Source organism: Lutra lutra, chromosome 4, assembly GCF_902655055.1.
Source record: "Lutra lutra chromosome 4, mLutLut1.2, whole genome shotgun sequence".
Classification (NCBI taxonomy): Eukaryota; Metazoa; Chordata; class Mammalia; order Carnivora; family Mustelidae; genus Lutra; species Lutra lutra.
Window position 1 is genome coordinate 26,783,932 of NC_062281.1, and position 20,137 is coordinate 26,804,068.

General features: G+C 33.0%; 1 protein-coding gene across 5 annotated transcripts in view; it reads left to right on the forward strand.

Moving 5' to 3' along the window:
- Positions 1-20,137, forward strand: part of CSMD3 (CUB and Sushi multiple domains 3) — a 1,255,873-nt gene that overhangs the window by 934,209 nt on the left and 301,527 nt on the right. For all 5 annotated transcript variants that reach the window (XM_047727675.1, XM_047727671.1, XM_047727673.1 and 2 more), the window contains 3 exons: positions 5,944-6,135; positions 10,737-10,863; positions 13,147-13,349. In XM_047727675.1, coding sequence (XP_047583631.1) covers positions 5,944-6,135; positions 10,737-10,863; positions 13,147-13,349 — 522 coding nt within the window. The remainder of the gene's footprint in view (positions 1-5,943; positions 6,136-10,736; positions 10,864-13,146; positions 13,350-20,137) is intronic.

A 20,137-nucleotide genomic window follows, 5' to 3' on the forward strand; every position in this document is an offset into this window, starting at 1 on the left:
ACTGATGGTTAAAGATTAATGTTCAGGCAAAGCTGAATCTCACTAACCCAGAATGATGTACAAATGTATGATGCGTAAGACACAAACTAGCCATTTAAAAATATCCCTCACTTTTTCATGCCCAACAAATTAAAATATAGGAAAGCCTGTGAGTAATGTTTTCTACTCAGAGGTTTATACATGGGATTTAGAGCATTAACATGTTTTTAAAAAATTATTTACCATATCTCCTGTTCCTCCAGTTGGAAATGGGTATCAGTCATTTCCACAAACTTTCGCTTGTTTAAATGTTTTACATCTATATACTGACAACTGCAAGGATTGTCTTCTTAAACCATTCTTATAAAGTTTGTGGTTTCAAAGTATGATACATGTCATAGACTTTGACTAGTGAGGAATAAGTGTGTGCTTTTTTTTTTTTTTAATTAGTTTGGCCAGTGAGAAAAAAAAGAATGTGTAGTATTTTAATATTTTCTCCTTTTCATTCCCATTATATTCTTTATTATGTCTGAATCAAAAAGGATTATCACAGCTGTTGTGCATGACTGTGGACAAATTTCCTGCTTATGAATTTTATTGTTTTTTATTTCCTGCTTTCAAATTTTAAAGTGGCAAAGTTGACATTCTATTTTGTGTACATCTTCATTTAATTATAAAGAATTCTAAAATGAGACTTTTTCTCAGAAGATTCATGACCTAAGTAGAATTTAATAATCGAACATTAAATATAATTCTTGTAGATTATTTTACTAAATGTAAGTCAAATCGACCAAATTCAATAGAGATTAAGATGACAATAGATTAATCTAAACTTTAAGTTTCCTTGCATTATTATTTAAACTTTAATTAATGTTTTTAGTTTCAGAAAGGATATGACCCTTTACTGTATTTAGCCAACATGCTTTCTCAGTTCCCTTATTAACAACTTATTTACTTTTTGTTTAACAATTTGAAAGTTCTTACTTTTAGTCTATATACCTAATATATCTTTATTCACCATTAAATTCTCTAAAATGTAACTTTTACAATATTAAGTACATATTTACATTTTAACTGAATTTTTTAAACATATAAATATATAACATATATTTATTATATATAATATATATATATATTAGTATTATATTATATAAACATATAAACATATCTTTTAAGTTCCATCAGAAATGCTTACTTACATTCAAAGATTGGGTTTACAAATATTTATATTGCTAAACCATCTGCCTTATTGGATTGCTGTTCTGCTGACCATGTGATATTACCCCATGTGAATACATAGTTATTGCTCATAAACAAATTGCACAGAAATTATGTTGAGTAGGAATTCAACTACTCATCTTTTTGTAGGCCAAGGCAGAAGTTAAAAAGCAGATTAGAAGATTTTGATGGAATCTTAAGACAAAATGAACTCTGGAACCCTACATGGGATAGTAATGTTTGTAACATGTGCAAAAAGGAAACTAAAAAGTATAGCCTTTTTGTAGCATGGAATAATTGGAAACAGTGTAAATGCTCATCAGTTGGAAAATAAATAAATCAATTTTGGAGTATGTTTCTAATGAAATACCACAGAGTAGTGAAAATGAATAAAATGTTTATGTGTGTGATGTGTGTGTTTGTAAAGGTTAAAATACAATGCTGGGCAATAAATAAAGCTTCAGAAGAAATTTGAAAATAATTGTATAATTTATAAAATGTATAAATCCTTGTGGGGTACTTGGGTGGCTTGGATGCTTAAGCATCTGATTTTGGCTCAGATTATGATCTCAGGGTCCTGGGATGGAGCCCCAGAGTCAGGCACCCTGCTCAGCAGATAGTCTGCTTGTCACTATCACTCTGTCCCTTCCCCTACTCGTGTTCACATGCCCATGTGCGCTCTCTCTCTCTCTCTCGTTCTCTCCCTCTGTTAAATAAATAAAAATTTTTAAAATGTATAAATGCAAAATATACTATGTATTGTTCATAGGTATATAGATGTGTGATAAAAATGTTAAAAAGGTGTGAAAATAATATACTAATTTAGAATATTTGCTAGCTCTTGGTAGGGAAAAATCAGAGAAGGACTGAGAAGGGAACAAAATGGAGCTTTAACTTGTTTTATCATATTTATTTCTCAATAAGAATATGTGAATATGATCAATTAATATGAATATTAATCTGAAATAATATTAATATTAATCTGAAGCCACTTACCAGAATCTGATAGAGCCAGATGAAGAAGTTATGTTATTCTTGGTATTCTTTTATGGGTTTCAAATAATGACTTAAAAGTAAATTAGAAATCCTTATACTAATGGTGGCAGGAAAGGAATTAAATCTCATTGTAAAAGTCATTCATTAAGTCAAAAGGATTTAGGTAATGGGGATTTTCAGTTCATTTTGTGCTCTACAAATTTCCATTTCACCAGAGTATCAAATTTCATGAGGAATGGCGAATATTTATAGTATATAGGATTTTTCATACACATCTTTATTTAATTGTCAGTTTCAAGTATTTGAGCTTTTCAGTGAAAAGACTGGCAGCTGAATGTTTCCATAAAGATAAGACAGATCTGAATATTTATGAATAAGCAACAATAATTCTACCAAATTGGACTAAATTATGTTGTGCTTTGTAGCTTATATACTATTGTCCTCGTGCATTTTCATCTACAATGCAAAGTATTATAAATTATCTTAATTTACAAAGAATTTCTCCATTTTACCTCATCACTGGCAATTGCCAACCACATTTACAGAACATTCAAATTAAGGAAGGATGAATTTGATAATAAACCTTGAAAAGGGAGCTTGATTTCCATTTTTATTTTGATAAGTGATATATGGTAAAACTCAGAAGTGGGTGCATTTTGAATGATAAATGAAATGTTATGTCTGGTAGAAGGCATGCAAACTTGTAATTCTTGAGCAAGGACACTTTAAATGTAGTATTAAGTATGCAGATCCATGTAAAATAATGTGTCCTCAAAATTTAGAGTTACTACTTCTGCCATTTCTGCTTCTGTATTTGAAAGACTGACTTGCTTGACCATGGATCCTTTATATCTCATATGTGTCACAATTTGAGTTACGACTTCTAACTTCTTGTTTGGCTCTGTTTCTGAAGCTGTTTACATTTGCCTTTTTTTTTTTTTAAAGATTTTATTTATTTATTTGACAGACAGAGATCACAAGTAGGCAGAGAGGCAGACAGAAGGGAAGGGGGAAGCAGGGTCCCTGCTGAGCAGAGAGCCCGGGACTCCCAGGACCCTGGGATCATGACCTGAGCTGAAGGCAGAGGCTTAACACACCCAGGCGTCCCCATTTGCTTTATTTGAACATATTTTCACTCAAATGGAACTGTCACAGATTGATCCGTACAGGAAATTCCTGGAGATTTTAAAAAAAAATTGTTTCACAAACTTCAGTTTCTCATCATCTCATTATTTTAGTTTTCTTTTTTGAGTTGTCTCCTCAAGATAATTGCCTCTAAAAATCCCATTTATTCACAAAAATTATTAAACACCCTCTGTGTGCCAAGATTTGTGCTGGGAAGGCATTGTGGAAAAGAGGGGGGAAATGAAATGATTTCACTCTATGGAAAAACGAAGAAAAGAAGCAAATGTTTGTAAAATAATGAAAATGTGCTAAGTAATTCTATAAGTTTTCAGGAGAAAAAAATGGCTAAGACCCTAGAGAAAAGAGTAGAAGGGGCTTCTTATGTTCTCTGAGAGGTGATGTATCCCTCAATATACTGAAATTATCATATATATTCAGTGCTTTGAGATGTGCAAGTTTTAGTGATTTAATATCTGTTTTGACATTCTAGGAAGTCAATGATGCAAATTCATGATTTGACATGTGAACTAATACATGCTTTTTTGTTTTCTAGTTCAAATCTAGATTAATTTGGTCACAGATCTGTACCTATAAAAGAGATGCAAATCTTTTTTTTTTTTTCAAAGTGTTCCCACTTTTTTTTTTTTTAAAGATTTTATTTATTTATTTGTAGAGAGAGAGAGAGAGCGAGCACAGGCAGACAGAGCGGCAGGCAGAGGCAGAGGGAGAAGCAGGCTCCCCACAGAACAAGGAGCCCGATGTGGGACTCGATCCCAGGACTCCGGGATCATGACCTGAGCCGAAGGCAGCGGCTCAACCAACTGAGCCACCCAGGCATCCCAAGATGCAAATCTTTTTGTTTATAATATGATTTGCACACATAAAATTTTATTTTTCTACATCATTTGTCTTGAAATCACAAATTTTGCAAACTCATGAAGCTCTCTAGAATATTCTTTATAGCTCTCAAGTCTCAGAAGCTATAACTGGTGTAAATTGCACCTAATTATCTTTGAAACATTCATTCTATTATTTATCTTACATTTAGACACTTTGTGAGACACTAAAAACAAGAACTTCAGGGGCACCTGGGTGTTTCAATAGCTTAAGTGTCTGCCTTCAGATCAGATAATGATCTAGGGTCCTGGAATCCATCCCCAAGTGGCTCTCTGCTCAGCAGGGAGTCTGCTTCTCTCTCTCCTTCTGACCCTCCTCCCCTTCCTATGCATTCTCTCTCTCTCTCAAATAAATAAATAAAATCTTAAAAAAAAAAAAAAAAAGATGAGAATGCCATAGCTAAGGAGTCTAGATTTTGATTACTACTATCATGCTTGGTTTAAATCATGAAGTATCCTTTTCTAGTTCTTTCAGATTCTTAATAGTGAATTGTGCCATTACTGTTAAGTTTTTGATATTTGTTCTTATTGACTTTATTCTGCATATGCACACAGTGCCTTCTGGGTCTAGAGATGTAACAATTATAATTTAAATAATGTAATAAGAATAGCAGGCTGTCCCACACTCTTTTGACCCAGTCCTCACCCCTGTAATAACATGATGGAAATCAGATGGAAAAATCTACGAGTTCCCAGGGATGAGGGATGAAGAAAAATGCACTTGCTTAGCTTAAGGAAGTCGATTTCCTCTCCTCTCCTAAAAGGAGGGAGAAAGACCCTTGAAGCTTGGAGATGGGATAGAAAGGATCCTGAGTTCTCATTTTAACCTTTGAAATGTAAATACCTACCTCTAGTAGGCAGGTTAGCCTCCTATGCCTCCAGGTATTATAACCTAGAGATGTCTGTAAGGCCTGGACCTCATTCTCCCTCAAAGTATAAACCTTCTCTGGCTATAAAGCTCCCTAGCATTCTCTCACCACTGGTATAGTTAGTTGTGAATGAACTTCTCCAGGATTATTCATCTCAGGAAACCAAGTTTCCAGCACAATTCATGCAGAAAGCCCAAACTGCTGACGTAAGAATTATTTCTTTGCACCAGAGAATGACAACACGTAGCTTTGATATGTTGGTTTTTTGTTTTGTTTTGTTTTCCTGTGAGAATTTTTGAAAGCTATATATTGTGGAGAGAGCAGAATGTAAAAATCCAGATTTCTTTAAGCTGAATACTATTATTATATTACCTCTTGAAAAACTGTATTTTCAGTATGAGACTATCATTTCCTTCCAGCGCTACCAAAGTAAGGCAATCTACAGCTATATTTGCAATGGACATACCTGTTAACTGTACAGTTATAATTTCACATGTTTTGTTTGGATTTTAAAATTTTGTTGGTATAATCCTAGAAGACACATTGGTCAGAATTAATTATGAGCCATAATTCACTTGAGGTAAGCCAGAAACTTAGTGCTATAACAAGCCATGGTACAGTTATCTAGACATGGGTGCAAAATTTTAAATTACAATCAATCAATCTATAAAATTACAACAAATTCTAATTTTTAAGAAAAAACTTTTTATGGCTGTCAAATACTATCAGAATTAAATATTATAAGAGTAATACAGTTAGGGAAAAGTATATAATTATATTAAAAACAACAGAACAAGGCTGTACAATTTTAAATCTTCCTGTTAAATGTTGCCTTTAATAATTTTGTATTTTTATCACAGGTTTTGAACTTTCACATTGTGAGGATCCTGGCATTCCACAATTTGGATACAAGATCAGTGACCAAGGCCACTTTGCTGGTAGCACTATTATTTATGGATGCAATCCAGGTTACACTCTCCATGGCAGTAGCCTTCTCAAGTGCATGACAGGGGAAAGAAGGGCATGGGACTATCCTCTGCCTTCCTGTATTGGTAGGATCCTCTTTTATATCTTCATAATTATTTCTGTAGAAGTGTTGTCCAAATATACTGTACCTTTTCAAAGGATCTCATCTGTCCACCCACAACTCATACCTAAAATCATGAAGTTAACAAACTCCTAGCTCATATTTGTCAGAGGAATTAATGGAAAGTGAAAGGGTCTTTTTCGTAAGTTCATTGATAAGTACATTTTTGTAGAACATGGATGAAGTGTATGGAGTCGTTCCAATTCTTCTATCTTGATATAAAATTTAACTCACTGCAAGTATATATTAAGACTTATTGTACACATTTACTGAATCACACTGATTGGATTTAATAAACTTACCGCCTGTCCTGGTGTCCGGATAGATTAAAAAACAATGAAGTATTCTCAGTAACTTCAAAAGCTTTATTTTTATATATACTTTTTCAAAAATCTAAGGAAGTGCATAAGCTTTTCTGAGGTGTATGTAGCATAACAAAATTAACCGATTTCAAAAGAAGAAGCAAGTGACATCAGATATATTGCCTCTACGAAGCTAGAGAATGGATCATGAGCTCATTGCACAGCTGGAGTATTACCAAATTATAGATCAATAAATGAATGACTAGGTATGTGTGGGTAAGAGGGTGTATAGAAAAGTGTTGATAAAGACGCCGGTTTTGGGTGGAATTTTTTTGTTGTTTTGTTTTTGTTTTTTGTTTTGTTTTCTGGTTTTTGAATTTTGCTTTCTTCCCGCTCCAAGGATAAATTGTAGGTGTCTGGCTTGAATGAGAAACCAGCAAAAGGAAACATTTTAACAAAACATTGACTCCTTAGTAGGGAACAACATGTAGCCACTCTTTATCCATTTTTGTTTCTTGATGATATTTGTGGAGGCACAAATCCATTCTGCATCAGGCCCATATAAATAAAATTGATCAACACTTAAAAAAAAGGTAACCGTTTTATTAAGGTATAACTAATATCTAAATACTGCACATATTTAATGTATATAAACTGATGAGTTTGGAAACTTAAACCTTCAAAATTTCTTTGTTAGTTGATATGATTGACATAGGAATCTCCATAAAACCTACTAGAATGCAAGAGAAAAAAGTGAAATTCCAGTCATTAAAGGCCTTGCATCTAATTACATGGTGTGTTTGATGTCACAAGGCCTCTGTTGGTTTCTTGAAACATTGATTTACTTAGGAAGCAAACATGTTTTTATCTAACCAAAATGTAATCATAGGCCTTTCTTTTCAGATGGCATCAGATTTTGGATAGATTATGAGGGTAATATCTATAATAATAACCAACATAAATTAACAAAGCTTGGGATTCTGGAATATGACCAACAGCTAGCCCAGTGGCATTAGTTATGAGAAAAATAAAGCATTGATTAATTTTCTCTGAGATTGTATTCTTTGATGTGACTATGTAATATATTCAGAAAGCCATTAAGGATTACAGTTGCACTATAGTATAAATTGTAAATACTGATTTTCCATGCTGTCCTTAAAATTAAAATCACAAACCAAATATATTAAAATATATTAATGTATTAAAACACATGTATTTTCTTTTTTTTTAAAAGATTTTATTTATTTATTTGACAAGCAGAGATCACAAGTAGTCAGAGAGGCAGGCAGAGAGAGAGGGAGGAGGAAGCAGGCTCCCTACTGAGCAGAGAGCCTGATGCAGGGCTCGATCCCAGGACCCTGAGATCATGACCTGAGCCGAAGGCAGAGGCTTTAACCCACTGAGCCACCCAAGCGCCCCATAAACACATGTATTTTCTATATATGTTGAACCAAGCTAAAGACATTCTTCTTTTTTAAAATATTTTGTGTAAACAAAATGATTTTTGGTTTTTGGTCAAAAGATTGTAATTCTGTTCATAATAAATCAATGCACTTTATATTTACAAATCCCCCAAGTCAGAGGGGATGCCTGATGACATAGTTGGTTAGGTATCCTACTCTTGGTTTGGGCTCAGGTTGTGGTCTTAGGGTCTTGAGATCCAGCCCCCACCTCGGGCTTCACACTCAGCATGGATTTTGCTTAGAGTTTCTCTCTCCCTCTCCTTCTGCTCTTCATCCAGCAATACAATAAATAAATATATCTTAAAAAAAAAAAAACACACCTTTAAAAAATTTACTGACTTGATAACTGCTCAAGATTTCATGAGAAGGGTAAACTATTTTTTTTTCTTTTTTTAAATGATGGATGGTCAGGAGTAACAGCTGAAAACAGTTGGATGCATGGTGTGTCATGCTGATGATTTCCATGATGACAGAAGATGAAATTCTATTTTAAATGATGTTCTCTACTGGCAAAAATTAATAGCTTCACCACCTGGCCTAAGAGCATAATTTTCTGTGCTCACTAACCTTAAATATCTATTATGCCTATGTATTTGCCTGTCTCACATAAGAAACTTTTTCTCTGTTATATGGACCGTTTCTAGGTAATTGTGTTTCTGAAGCTTATACATGGATCAAACAAATATTTTTTGAAACACCATAGCCAGAAGGATTTAACCTACATACCTTCTTTAAATACTATTTCATTTTTAATATAAAACTTCTGTTAGAATAGGAACTCTAGTGTTATGCATATCTCACTGGCTCATTTGAAGTCAAAACACCAAGTAAAATTTGTAGAAAAGAAATATGGATAAAAAAGAACTATGTTTAAATTCAAGATACAACACAGTACACAAAACTTCAGTGTGATCGTTAATTGATTAAAAGTTAGTCTGTATGAATGAATATCAAATCTGTTCTCATAGTATATGTATGCCATTAATAGTGATAAAATATAAAGAAATGACATAAAATGAATTAAAATAGTTACATAGTGCAAAGTTATCTACAAGATTTTTGTTAAAAATGAGAAAAATCTAAGTAAGTGATGGTAACATCTTAAATACTGGTATCTTCTTATTTATGTTAAAAATAACAAACTTGTTATTGTAAATTATAATAATGTTGCAGTACAAAATAAAGTTGCTTCTCCTCTATAAGTGTGTATATCAGCCAGCATTCTCCAGTGAAATAGAATCAGTAGAATATCTAAATCTGTCTATCTATCTATCATCTATCAAGAGATTTATTTATTTTAAGGAATTGAGTCATGTAGTTGTGGGAGCTGACAAGTTCAAAATCCACAGGGAAAGTCAAAAGCTGGAAGTTCAGCAGACTTCAATGCTGCAGTTTTGAAGAATTTCCTTTTGTCTTGGGAAACTCAGTTTTTGTTCTTACAGCCTTCCAACTGACTAGGTGAGGGCTACTCACATTATCAAAGGATAACTTGTTAAACTCAACTGATCATAGATGTTAACCTCATCTATAAAATACTTTCACATCAATATCTACATGAGCGTTTGATAAAATAACTGGATACTACAGCGTAGCCAAGTTGACACATAAAACTAATGTGAAATATAATACATACAAATCTTTGAAATAAATTTACATATATGAATAGAGCTGACACATTTGAACCATTGCATTCAGTTGTTATTAGGTCTCTTCCAAATGCTTAAAGTTTGTCATTGACTATCTTTGCTCCAATCATAAAAACAAAACAAAACAAAATAAACCCAAGAAGCTTAATTCAGCCATTGAACGTGAGTAAGATAGAAACAGTGCGGAAAACAAGAAAAATGAATACAGAAGTACCTTCAAACATTTAAGCACAAAGTAAAATGTTTTTGTTTTGAGGGTTTGTTTGTTTATCCAATAATCTGGATAATTTTCAAATGTGTTATGTGTTACAGTGTTATGCTTGTTTCAAGGGTTAGAGATGTAGCACAATATACTAACTGCAACACTCAGTTTCTCTCATCTCCAATACAGACAGCCCCTTCTGGCTTATCTGTATATTGAAGTAAAACCTCTACAGACATCTCAATGTATTAAATAGCATCAAAATGGAAAGGAAATCTTCCAAGAGATTAAAAAAAAATTATATTGTATGACAATACTTAACATTTTTAATTTGATGAGTTTTATAAAATTTAGGGACCCATTAAATCAAAACTAAACTAGATTTTACTGAAGTGAGAAATCTAGAAATCTAATAAAAATGCCACTTTGACTTTTGGGAGGTTAAAAGGGAAAGAGTTTAGAGTGATTTAAAGGGGAATAAAAGGACAATGAAATTTAGAAGGCCTGAGGGACTGCAGTAAAGATTAGTTTTGCTCAGAGGTGGGGTAGCAAGATGATGAATTATTCAGACCGCAATCAAGGCGCAGTGAGCAACTTGCCATCTGTTTTCCCTTTTTAAGTTATTATTATTTAACAACACATCTTAAAATCTTTGAATACTAAAATCAGAGTTCTTGAGTGTGTCCTTTCTTTAAATTCTCTAATTAGGTTAATTTTACTATCTTTTATGTGATCTAACTTGAGACTTTATTGTTTTATTGTATAGTATATTTTTGCTTCAACCAATACATTAATCTGAAAAAGTATATACAGCTGTTTTGTTTTAAGATGAGGGATATCAATTCTTATTTTCCTTAAGGTAAAAAAAATATATTTTTGAGAAATTCATTGATTGGTTTTGCATTGGTTTTGGCATTAAATTATGACTTAATTTATTATTATTTTTTTAATAGCTGAATGTGGAGGTCGTTTTAAAGGAGAATCATCAGGAAGAATCTTATCTCCTGGCTATCCCTTTCCATATGACAATAATCTGCGTTGCATGTGGATGATTGAGGTAGATCCAGGAAACATTGTCAGGTAAATGGATTTCATTTTCTCAAAATTACTGGAGAATCGGAAAATTCTGATCAGCCTCAATATACAATATCAAGCATTAAGGTTTTTCAATATTTTTAGCCTTGGGAAAGAAAAATGTGGTTTTCATCTGTTTAAAGTATGAAAAATATTCAGAAGCATGATTTATTGATTTATGGGTCACAGTGGAAGCTCATATAATCCCTAGAGGGAAGATTTTCATAGTTATAATAGACCACAGAGATTAAGAATATTTTTATGCTTCTTTGAGACTTTAATCTTTCAATTCTTGATGATTCAAGACGGTAAGTCCACCATTTTGATAAGGATATAAAGTTGTGCAGGTCACTGTTGTAAGTTCAGCCTCATGAACATTTGGAAGAAATAATCATAGAAGGGAATTCAGTACTATTCTGTTTTTCCTGGCTTTAGAAATATTTCTGGAGCATCAGCTCTCTACCTCTTTAGATTTCTGTTTCCTTTTGCGTTTAATTAGGTGGCCACAATTCTTCACATTATCGACCCTTAGATGAGGGGAGAACCATCATCTCCTAAAATAACAGCCTTCAGGTTTCCAAGGCTACCATGTTTTTTAAATCCTAATTTAACTATTATGGCTTTGGGAACAGATTAATAAATGAACAAATAAATCCTCCACTCAGAATAAATCTGAGCTAGTTGGTGTGTTGTCACTCTCAAAACAATGACTTTAAATTTAAGAATTGTGGGGGCACCTGGGTGGCTCAGTGGGTTAAGCCTCTGCCTTCAGCTCAGGTCATGATCTCAGGGTTTCGGGATCGAGTCCCGCATCGGGCTCTCCGCTCAGCAGGGAGCCTGCTTCCACACCTCTCTCTCTGCCTGCCTCTCTGCCTACTTGTGATCCCTGTCTGTCAAATAAATAAATAAATTTAAGAACTGTTGTTTTATATAAATGAAATTTCAGACAGGCTTCTGGTGTGTTATCACTCTCAAAGCAATGGCTTTAAATTTAAGAATTGTTTTATATAAATGAAATTTCAGACAGGCTTCTGGGTTGTGACGGTGGTAATAGGAAACAAGTATGATCCTTCATATAACATGCTGAAAGGCACACTCCGTGAATTGTTCAATGTCAACTGGTGGATTACTTTTGCAAGGGAATTTGCAGACCTCAAAATAGACTACATAAGACCAATTCTCAACCTGTGTTTCTTTAGTGTAGATCATACATTGCTTTATTTAAATATTAGAATTAGTAAACTTGAAAATACTAAATTTAACAGTATTCTGGAATTTTTCTAACTTAAGGAACAACATTTGATATAAAATTATAATACAAATTTAAAGCTGTAACTATTCACATATCAAACATGAATGTGATAGATGTAGAGAGAGAAATGAGCATGTTTTTATAATTGGATTTCTAATTTTTGGCACTGGCCACAAAAAATATCAGACACTAGTTTTGTGTAGATTAGATATAAAGCAGACTTAACATGAAATAGTTTTTTGGTTTTTGTTTGTGCATTTGGCCAGGTAGGGTTGGGTAGACATTGATTTTCATCTCACATTAAGGAAATTCCCTTTTACTTTTAGATGACTGGGTGCGATTGTAATGTTGAATTTTTAAAAAATACTTTGTCTATATATCTTGAGATGTTCGTGTACTTTTTTTCCTTATACCTATCATTGTGATGAAATGTACTGATTGATTTTTTAATATGAACTATTTCTTGCTTTCCTGGAATAAACTTCATTTTGATTCTCATAAAACAAACATGAAACATTGGTAAATATAGATACTATGGAGTCAGTTCATGACTTTGCCACCCTATAGGCAGTTTTATTTAATGTGTCTCAACTCCATTTGCCACATTTATAGAACTAAAATAAAATACCTTCCATCTTCATTGGGTCACTATGACAAACAGAGAAAATATATGTAATTCATTTTGCACAGTGCCTAGCATGTAGTAGAACCTCAGTCAGTGCCTGAAATGTACTCCATGCTCCTTAAGTATCACCTACTGTAGTTATAGTTAAAATTCAGGAACACAGAAAAGAATGCTTAAAGTTTCTGTAATTTGCAAAGGTGACATAATAGTACTTTTAATCCTATTCTAGGAAATTATACTGTTCAAAAATATGTATTTAAGGTTATATATTCTGTTTATATAATTCATTTTTAATCTGATAGAATGAAAAAAAAATCTAATAAAATCAAAGATACATATTTGTTATGTTCTTTATTTCAAAGTGAATCCATGTTTAAAATAATCAAACAGAGATTATGTGGTTCTCCCACAGCCTACAGTTTCTTGCTTTTGATACGGAAGCATCACATGATATACTCCGAGTTTGGGATGGTCCACCAGAAAATGAGATGCTCCTAAAGGAAATCAGTGGATCTCTTATTCCTGAAGGAATCCATAGCACGCTCAACATAGTAACCATCCAGTTTGACACAGATTTTTATATCAGCAAATCTGGATTTGCAATTCAGTTTTCAAGTGAGTTATTATTTTATCTCTTAAATGCAAAATAAGAATGCTATTGAGATAGTACTTTAACTTTACTGCCCAAAACTTTAATTTTAAAACTTAAATGATCTTAAATATTCTTATTTCTAGTCTTCATACTCATCTTCAGGTAAGGTAAAGTATACTGGGAAAAAAGCAATTTTTTTCCATTTTTACAATTAACTTGGAATTAATCAATTCATCATTGAGACCTTCTTTCTATTTGTCAAGCCATTTTTTTTAAAGTATAGGTGGTATTAAAATAATTCAGCAAATGAAATAATTACTTTATAAAAGCTTGTAATCTCAATTTACCATAAAACTGTATATTTCAAAATGTGAAATTTTTATAGATAAGGAAGGAAATTAATACTCGCCATTAAAAAAAAAGCAACCATATATTTTTACTAATTTTGTTTTTCTTCTTTTAAAGATCTTAATTATATATTCCCAGATATCCTTGACAAAATATTTTAGATCTACTTTTAAATTAAACACTTCCTATAACAATAAAATGTCATTCACTGTAAGTAATTACCAGTGTTCATGGCATTTTTTTTTTCCTTCTCCTTTTCTTTCTATGGCACTGCTAAGTGGCTAAATATATGTTGTTCTACAACAGGGATTTTTGCTTAGTGGCTGGAGAAATGAATAAAAACTTTAAAATTTTCATTGTTATAGTTTTGCTTTTATTACCAACATACATTGCCTTTTTGAGAAAATTATCTAAAGGATTTTCTAATTTTACGGTCCTTAAAGACCCCATTAACAGAAACCTATGCAAATTTCTAAGAGCATTTAATGGAAAACATGCAAACCAGTATTCCTGAAATGTGCCTGAACAAGTCCTGGTTCCTTACTAACTACTGAATTTGGGTACCTGATCTCACATTCTGAGGCTGAGTTTTCTAATTCACATAGATATAATAATGCTTATCTCATAAATATATTATTAAAATTAACATGATCATGTGTGTACAATATTTGGTATTAAGTGTATAGTTGGTGTTCAGTGAAGTATTACTATATGAGCAAATATAAAATTGGAATCCTATGACAAAAGTAAAAAAAAAAAATAAAGAACTTTTGTAAGGACTGTCCACAAAATATATTGCTTTTAGGTCAAGAACTGTTTCAGACAGTTAAACAACTTGGTCGACTTTTGGTTGATGGAACAGAGTTGTTTACAGTAATTGACTAACATAAGTGAACTGTTTTTTATTGTGTAAACCAAGCTAGTGTGAGAGAAGTGTAAATCAATGCAGAAGAGCCAGTGTCTGTAAATTTATACTTTATCTTTTGAGGAAAAGAAAAAAGAATGAAAAATGAAATCACCACGTAATTGATGAACATAAATGGCTTCTAATTCTAAAACACCAGTTAAATATTCTTCATATTTATATTTTCTATTTTTTACTGCTTATTTTTCTTTTTATGAAGATAGGAACAATTTGTCAGAGATTGACTGCTGTTTAATTTCAGTTCTTTCTAATTATTGTTTGGCAACTAACAGTTCCCCTTTCCTTTACCTTAAATGAGTAATATATAATATTTTATACTTAAATGGTTATTGTGATTTATAGTCTGACTATGCTCATGTGAAAAATTGCTTAAGGCTAGTGTTTGTGAATGCCAAGTTCATCTGCTTAATAGATATCAGCTATTTTATATATATTTATTATATTATAATATATATATATTTTATATATATAAAATATATATATTTTATATTTATATATATTTCCAGGAATTTTTAATGCAGATTTGTCAGTTAAATTACTAATGCTTTTTATATCTATTGTACTTACAGGGCATTTAAGGAAACAATATGTAGCATACCAGAACTTTAATAAATCTGTCTTCATAATATTCTTTTAAGATGCATAGAAATTTGTACTCATGATCTGAAACTAAAAACCTACCCATTGAAATAAAATTACTTTGCAGGTGAATATATTGTATTTTAACAAGCATCTATCAATGAAAATTAGTCACTTGTTTGGATATCTTCTGTTACTCATTTTGACATGGCTTTCTAAGTGTCCAGATTTCAAATTCAAAAATATTCTTTTCATGAATGAGATCTTTCTTGGTGTGCCAGAAAACATGTCATGTACTTTATATACCTAATCTTATTTAATCCTCACAAAGCCATATGATTTATGTTGGGTCATCCCCATTTTCCACATAAATACAGAGAGGTTCAGAAAATGTGTTTATTTTTTTAAGGTCATAGTACTAACAGATGCCTGGAGCTGTGGCTCAAATCCACATGTGACTGAAGGGAGCTTTTTACTGTGACAGGTGCCTAGTAAATGCTTTGTAGTTATTGACGTAATTATGCTCTTGTTATTATTTAGATACATGTATTAATATGCCAGAGGAAATAGAAAGCTTTTAATTATAAATTGTTAAAAAAAATTATTAGTTACAATGAAGTTCTACAATTTAATCAGCTTGTGTTTCTGATTATGCTCCCAAGTACCACAGCTTACACAAGCAAAGCCGTGGTGAAGCATGGAAAAAAGCTGGAGTGCACGCAAGGCCATTTAGAAGGGACCGCTGTCCTCTCTGGCTATAGTCATTTTGCACTATAGGTGGAAGGGCTACTTTTATTTATTTATTTATTTATTTATTTATTTATTTATTTATTAAGATGGATTGATTGATTTGAGAGGGATGGGGGAAGGGAACAGCAGTGAGAATCCCAAACCAGACTCCCCTCAATCTCAGAACCCTGAGATCTTGACCTGAGCTGAAATCAGAAGTCGGGCCACTTGACCCACTGAGCCACGCAGGCACCCCAGGACAGGCTACTTTTAAAACGAAACTGAAAATAAGGAGTTTTATGTAAAGTTATCTTAATTTCAAAGTAAATAATCTTAAAGAAAACATTAACAGACTACAGAGAAATAAAGCACTACTATAGGTGAAATTTGGCTTAAAGGGCAGAGTTTGTCACTTTAGTGGCTTACCTAACGTCTGCTTCCCTATGTAAATTTGAATCATGTCTCTCATTCATTCATTTGTTCATTTATCGTAGGCAAGTCTATTAAGGGACCCGTTAGTAAACATATTTATCTCTAATTATTTCTCAATTGCATTTTCCCTTTCACTCAGGCAAATCTCTTTAGTTTCATAAATGCACACACATACTCATACACTCACTCACACACACACCCTGTGCTGCTTTCTGTGTAAATGTTTTTTACCTTAACCATTTCTCTCCTCCTTTTGCTTAAGTCTTGCTCATTTTTCCAGACTTGACACCAAGACTTCTCTTTATAAAACATTTTCTGACCTCACTTTTTAAAAGATATTTCAGCCCATGCCCCAAGCACTAGTTGTATTTTTTTTTTCAAAGAGGAGAATAAATAGTTAATAATTCATTGTTCTGAAAATGTTTTAATTATGTGATCTTTGCTCCCCAAATGTACTGTGAGTATGTTTATCTCCCTAATGTCCATAAAGAACACATTTTCTATTTAGGACAATCCTATAATTTATTTTCCAAGTCTAAGATAATTGTTGAGAGTGGAAGAAGACACTATTTAAAATTAAGCAGGACAACAAGCATAAGCCAGGACAGCCATAGCCAAATCAGGCTGTATCATTTTAATTAAATCAGACTTATATTGTATTCTGTCCACTTTCCCCCCACCTCCTCAATGCCCAATCCTCTTTTGAGCAAAAAGCCATTGTTTAGTGAGTATCAAATAATGAATTTTAAAAAGAGGAACAAGTCAGGCAACAGGAGGAGAAGAGCCTTCGGCAACAAAATGCAACCAAAGAAATGTATTTCACTGAACTTGGTGCAAGTGAATTGAGCTAAAATGTAGGTCACATACCAACTTCATAATCATCATTAAGCCACTATCGGCAGCCACATGCCTCCCATTTCATGATCCGTTCATTCTTTGTAGAGTATGTCGCTGCCTCTTGGTGTTACAGTCTGCAAGGCATTTTTGCTTAATCAGAGCTACTTAAGTCTGACACAGCCACCTCATGCTGTCCTGTGTGCTGTCCTCGGTTCTCAGCAGTCAGCCTCTATATCCCCTGCTTAAATGTGTAATCTGCCTCTCTTGTCCCACTTTAGTTCCACAGGGAGGACATCTTTGGGGTATCATGCTGTCATTTGCCCACAGAATAGTTGATTTTGACAGAGCTTTTTCTATGCTCTTCACTCTCTGACCTCTCTGTTAAGAATCTACCCCACTGGGTAATAGAGAATTACGAAGGCCCATAGCTTATGCTGTTGAAAATTCGCAAGGAAATGGATCCCTTAGCCAGGAGAGCTTGACGTCTCCTGGCCTCAGAAGACTGCATGGTGCCCCTGCCTTTGTTCCCATCCTCATTATCATGGCCCGCATTGCTGTGACAGTCAACTAGCCACTCACTTCATTATCCCTCCAGCCAGACTTCTCTCCACATTCCCACCTAATGTTTCTAAAATACAAATCAGACATCACCTTTCCATTTTCATTTTTTTTTTTTAACGAGCACACAGTCATAAGTTCAAAACTTTGGAATTACATTGGAAGCCTCCACAATTTGCACCCGAACTACCTGCCAGCCTCATCCTTCACTACTTATTATACACATCCAGTCATCTAACTACACTGTTCTGAGAGGGCAAAGTCCTTTCACATTTCTGCTTCTCTTCCATATTCCTGAAACACATAGGTCCACATTCAAAATCTATCAATTCTTGGGCATTTTTCAAGGTCCAGGACAAATGATACTTCTGGTACCAATGAACTCCTAGGCAGAATTAGTCACTTCCACATCTGTACTGCTCTGACATTATGTGCAAATTGTATTAGATTTGCCATATGGTCCAGTTTGCCCAGGAAAATCCTAGTTTATGCATGTTGTCCGAGCATCCTGATGGTTTGGCACTCGGATCTGTATTTTCTATTTGTTTTCTTGTTTGTTTTTTTAGTAAAGTATCATTATTTTGGCCAAGATAGGCCAGTATTCTACAGCAATAGAGTAGTATTCTGCTTAAATTCCCAACGTATATTTATTAGACCTCTGTCTTGTATTTGATCTCATCTAGCTATGAGTGAGATATGTTTACAGGGCTCAGTAATTATAATGTGTGATTAAATTTGAAAAACAAATACTGATAATCCATCTTCACTTTCTAATCTTTTACATATACCGGGTAATTCATCCCTTTCAAGGAGAATTTATAGGACACTTGTATATAAATAAAATATTCTCAGATACGAACATCTAACTTGTTCAGATCTTGAAAGGTAGTGGGAGAAGCATTTGATGCTGTTGCTCTGCAAGCTCTTTTGTATAACAGCAAGTTATGTCATAGTCTTGCTGTGGTTTGAAAGATACATAAAGATGTCAGGACATGAATTGGAAGGATTAGCAGGAAAAATGTGTTCTTGAAATAGGCACAGAAGCAGAGGCTCAGGAGATGTGCTGGAAAGCTGAAGCATATAGTCCACATGTTCTTACTATGAGTGTTTTTGTTATTTACTTTATGGGGTCGATTCACAACTATATATTTTATCACAGACATAATTTTTTAAAATTTTATTGCAGTGCACATTAATGGCAGCAGTGAGATTTTAAAAAGTATATGCTTAATGAAAATGTATGTACTAAATATTCACTTCTTAAGATGCTGATTACACCATCCAAAAATCAGGTCAGTGAGCCAAAGGATGCTGTCAAGAAGAGCCTAAGCAGAGATCCACGAAGATGTAAAGCAAACTTATCTTTGAAAAAGTTAAAACTGGGCTCCCAAAAGATAGCATGAAAGAATCTAGAATATTTTTATTAGTACTTGTAAGTCAAAGTATTTTAGTGCATCAAGAAACACATTTTTAAAAGCAGCAGAGTCCACATAATCCCATTTCAATAAAACATGTTTAGATAAGTGGTAAAAATGTTTTACAAAAGAAATAATATGATGGTTGATTATTTTTCTGTGCAACCAAAACATAGTATAATATAGAATGACGTGAGACTTTATTATTTCATGTATCATGTTAGCATTATATAGACGGTGGAGGGAAAATTTTATATTCTAAAATATAAAATATAATGAAATGGTCATTTGAAGTCATGATCATGTATTAACTCCAGCATCATCAATTTAAAGTATCTGATGCATTAAATAAGTCTTGGTTATTTTAAAATACTTGTCTTCTTAGCCATGTTCTTTTTAGTGTAATTGTTTCCTAAATGAAAGTGCTCTCTGGCACCACAATAGCATTTGTAGTAATGGACTGTTTGTTGTTTTTTTTTTTTTTTCTACTAATATATTAACCTTATATGACAGATGGGTTATTTTGGTTGAGAATGTAATGTGTATGATAGTAAAACATGAAATGTTGGGAATTTAGAGCTAAGAGTATGTTATTTCAAGATACTGACGTGTGGTATTCTTGTTTTATGAACAAATTCTCCACACATTTTCAGACAATAAATCATTAGAATAGCTGTTTAAATTAACTACATAGTTTTTAGATTTTTAGTACTTACATATTAAGGATTCTATACACATTGTTAATAAAGCCCATATATTAATCATCAAAAAGCCCAATAACATCTCAATTAAAAATAAAATTGATTATGAAAATACAACTTCCACATAATGTGTATTAACATACATGGGGACCATAGCAGTGTCAATTGACCATGTGAAAGCCAGAAGACCTAGATCTGCTTAAAAAACATGATGTTTTATTTAGAGAAAATGAGAGTTCTACTTAAGTAATTTCATTGCTTTGTGTTCTAAATTTTCTTCCTCATGC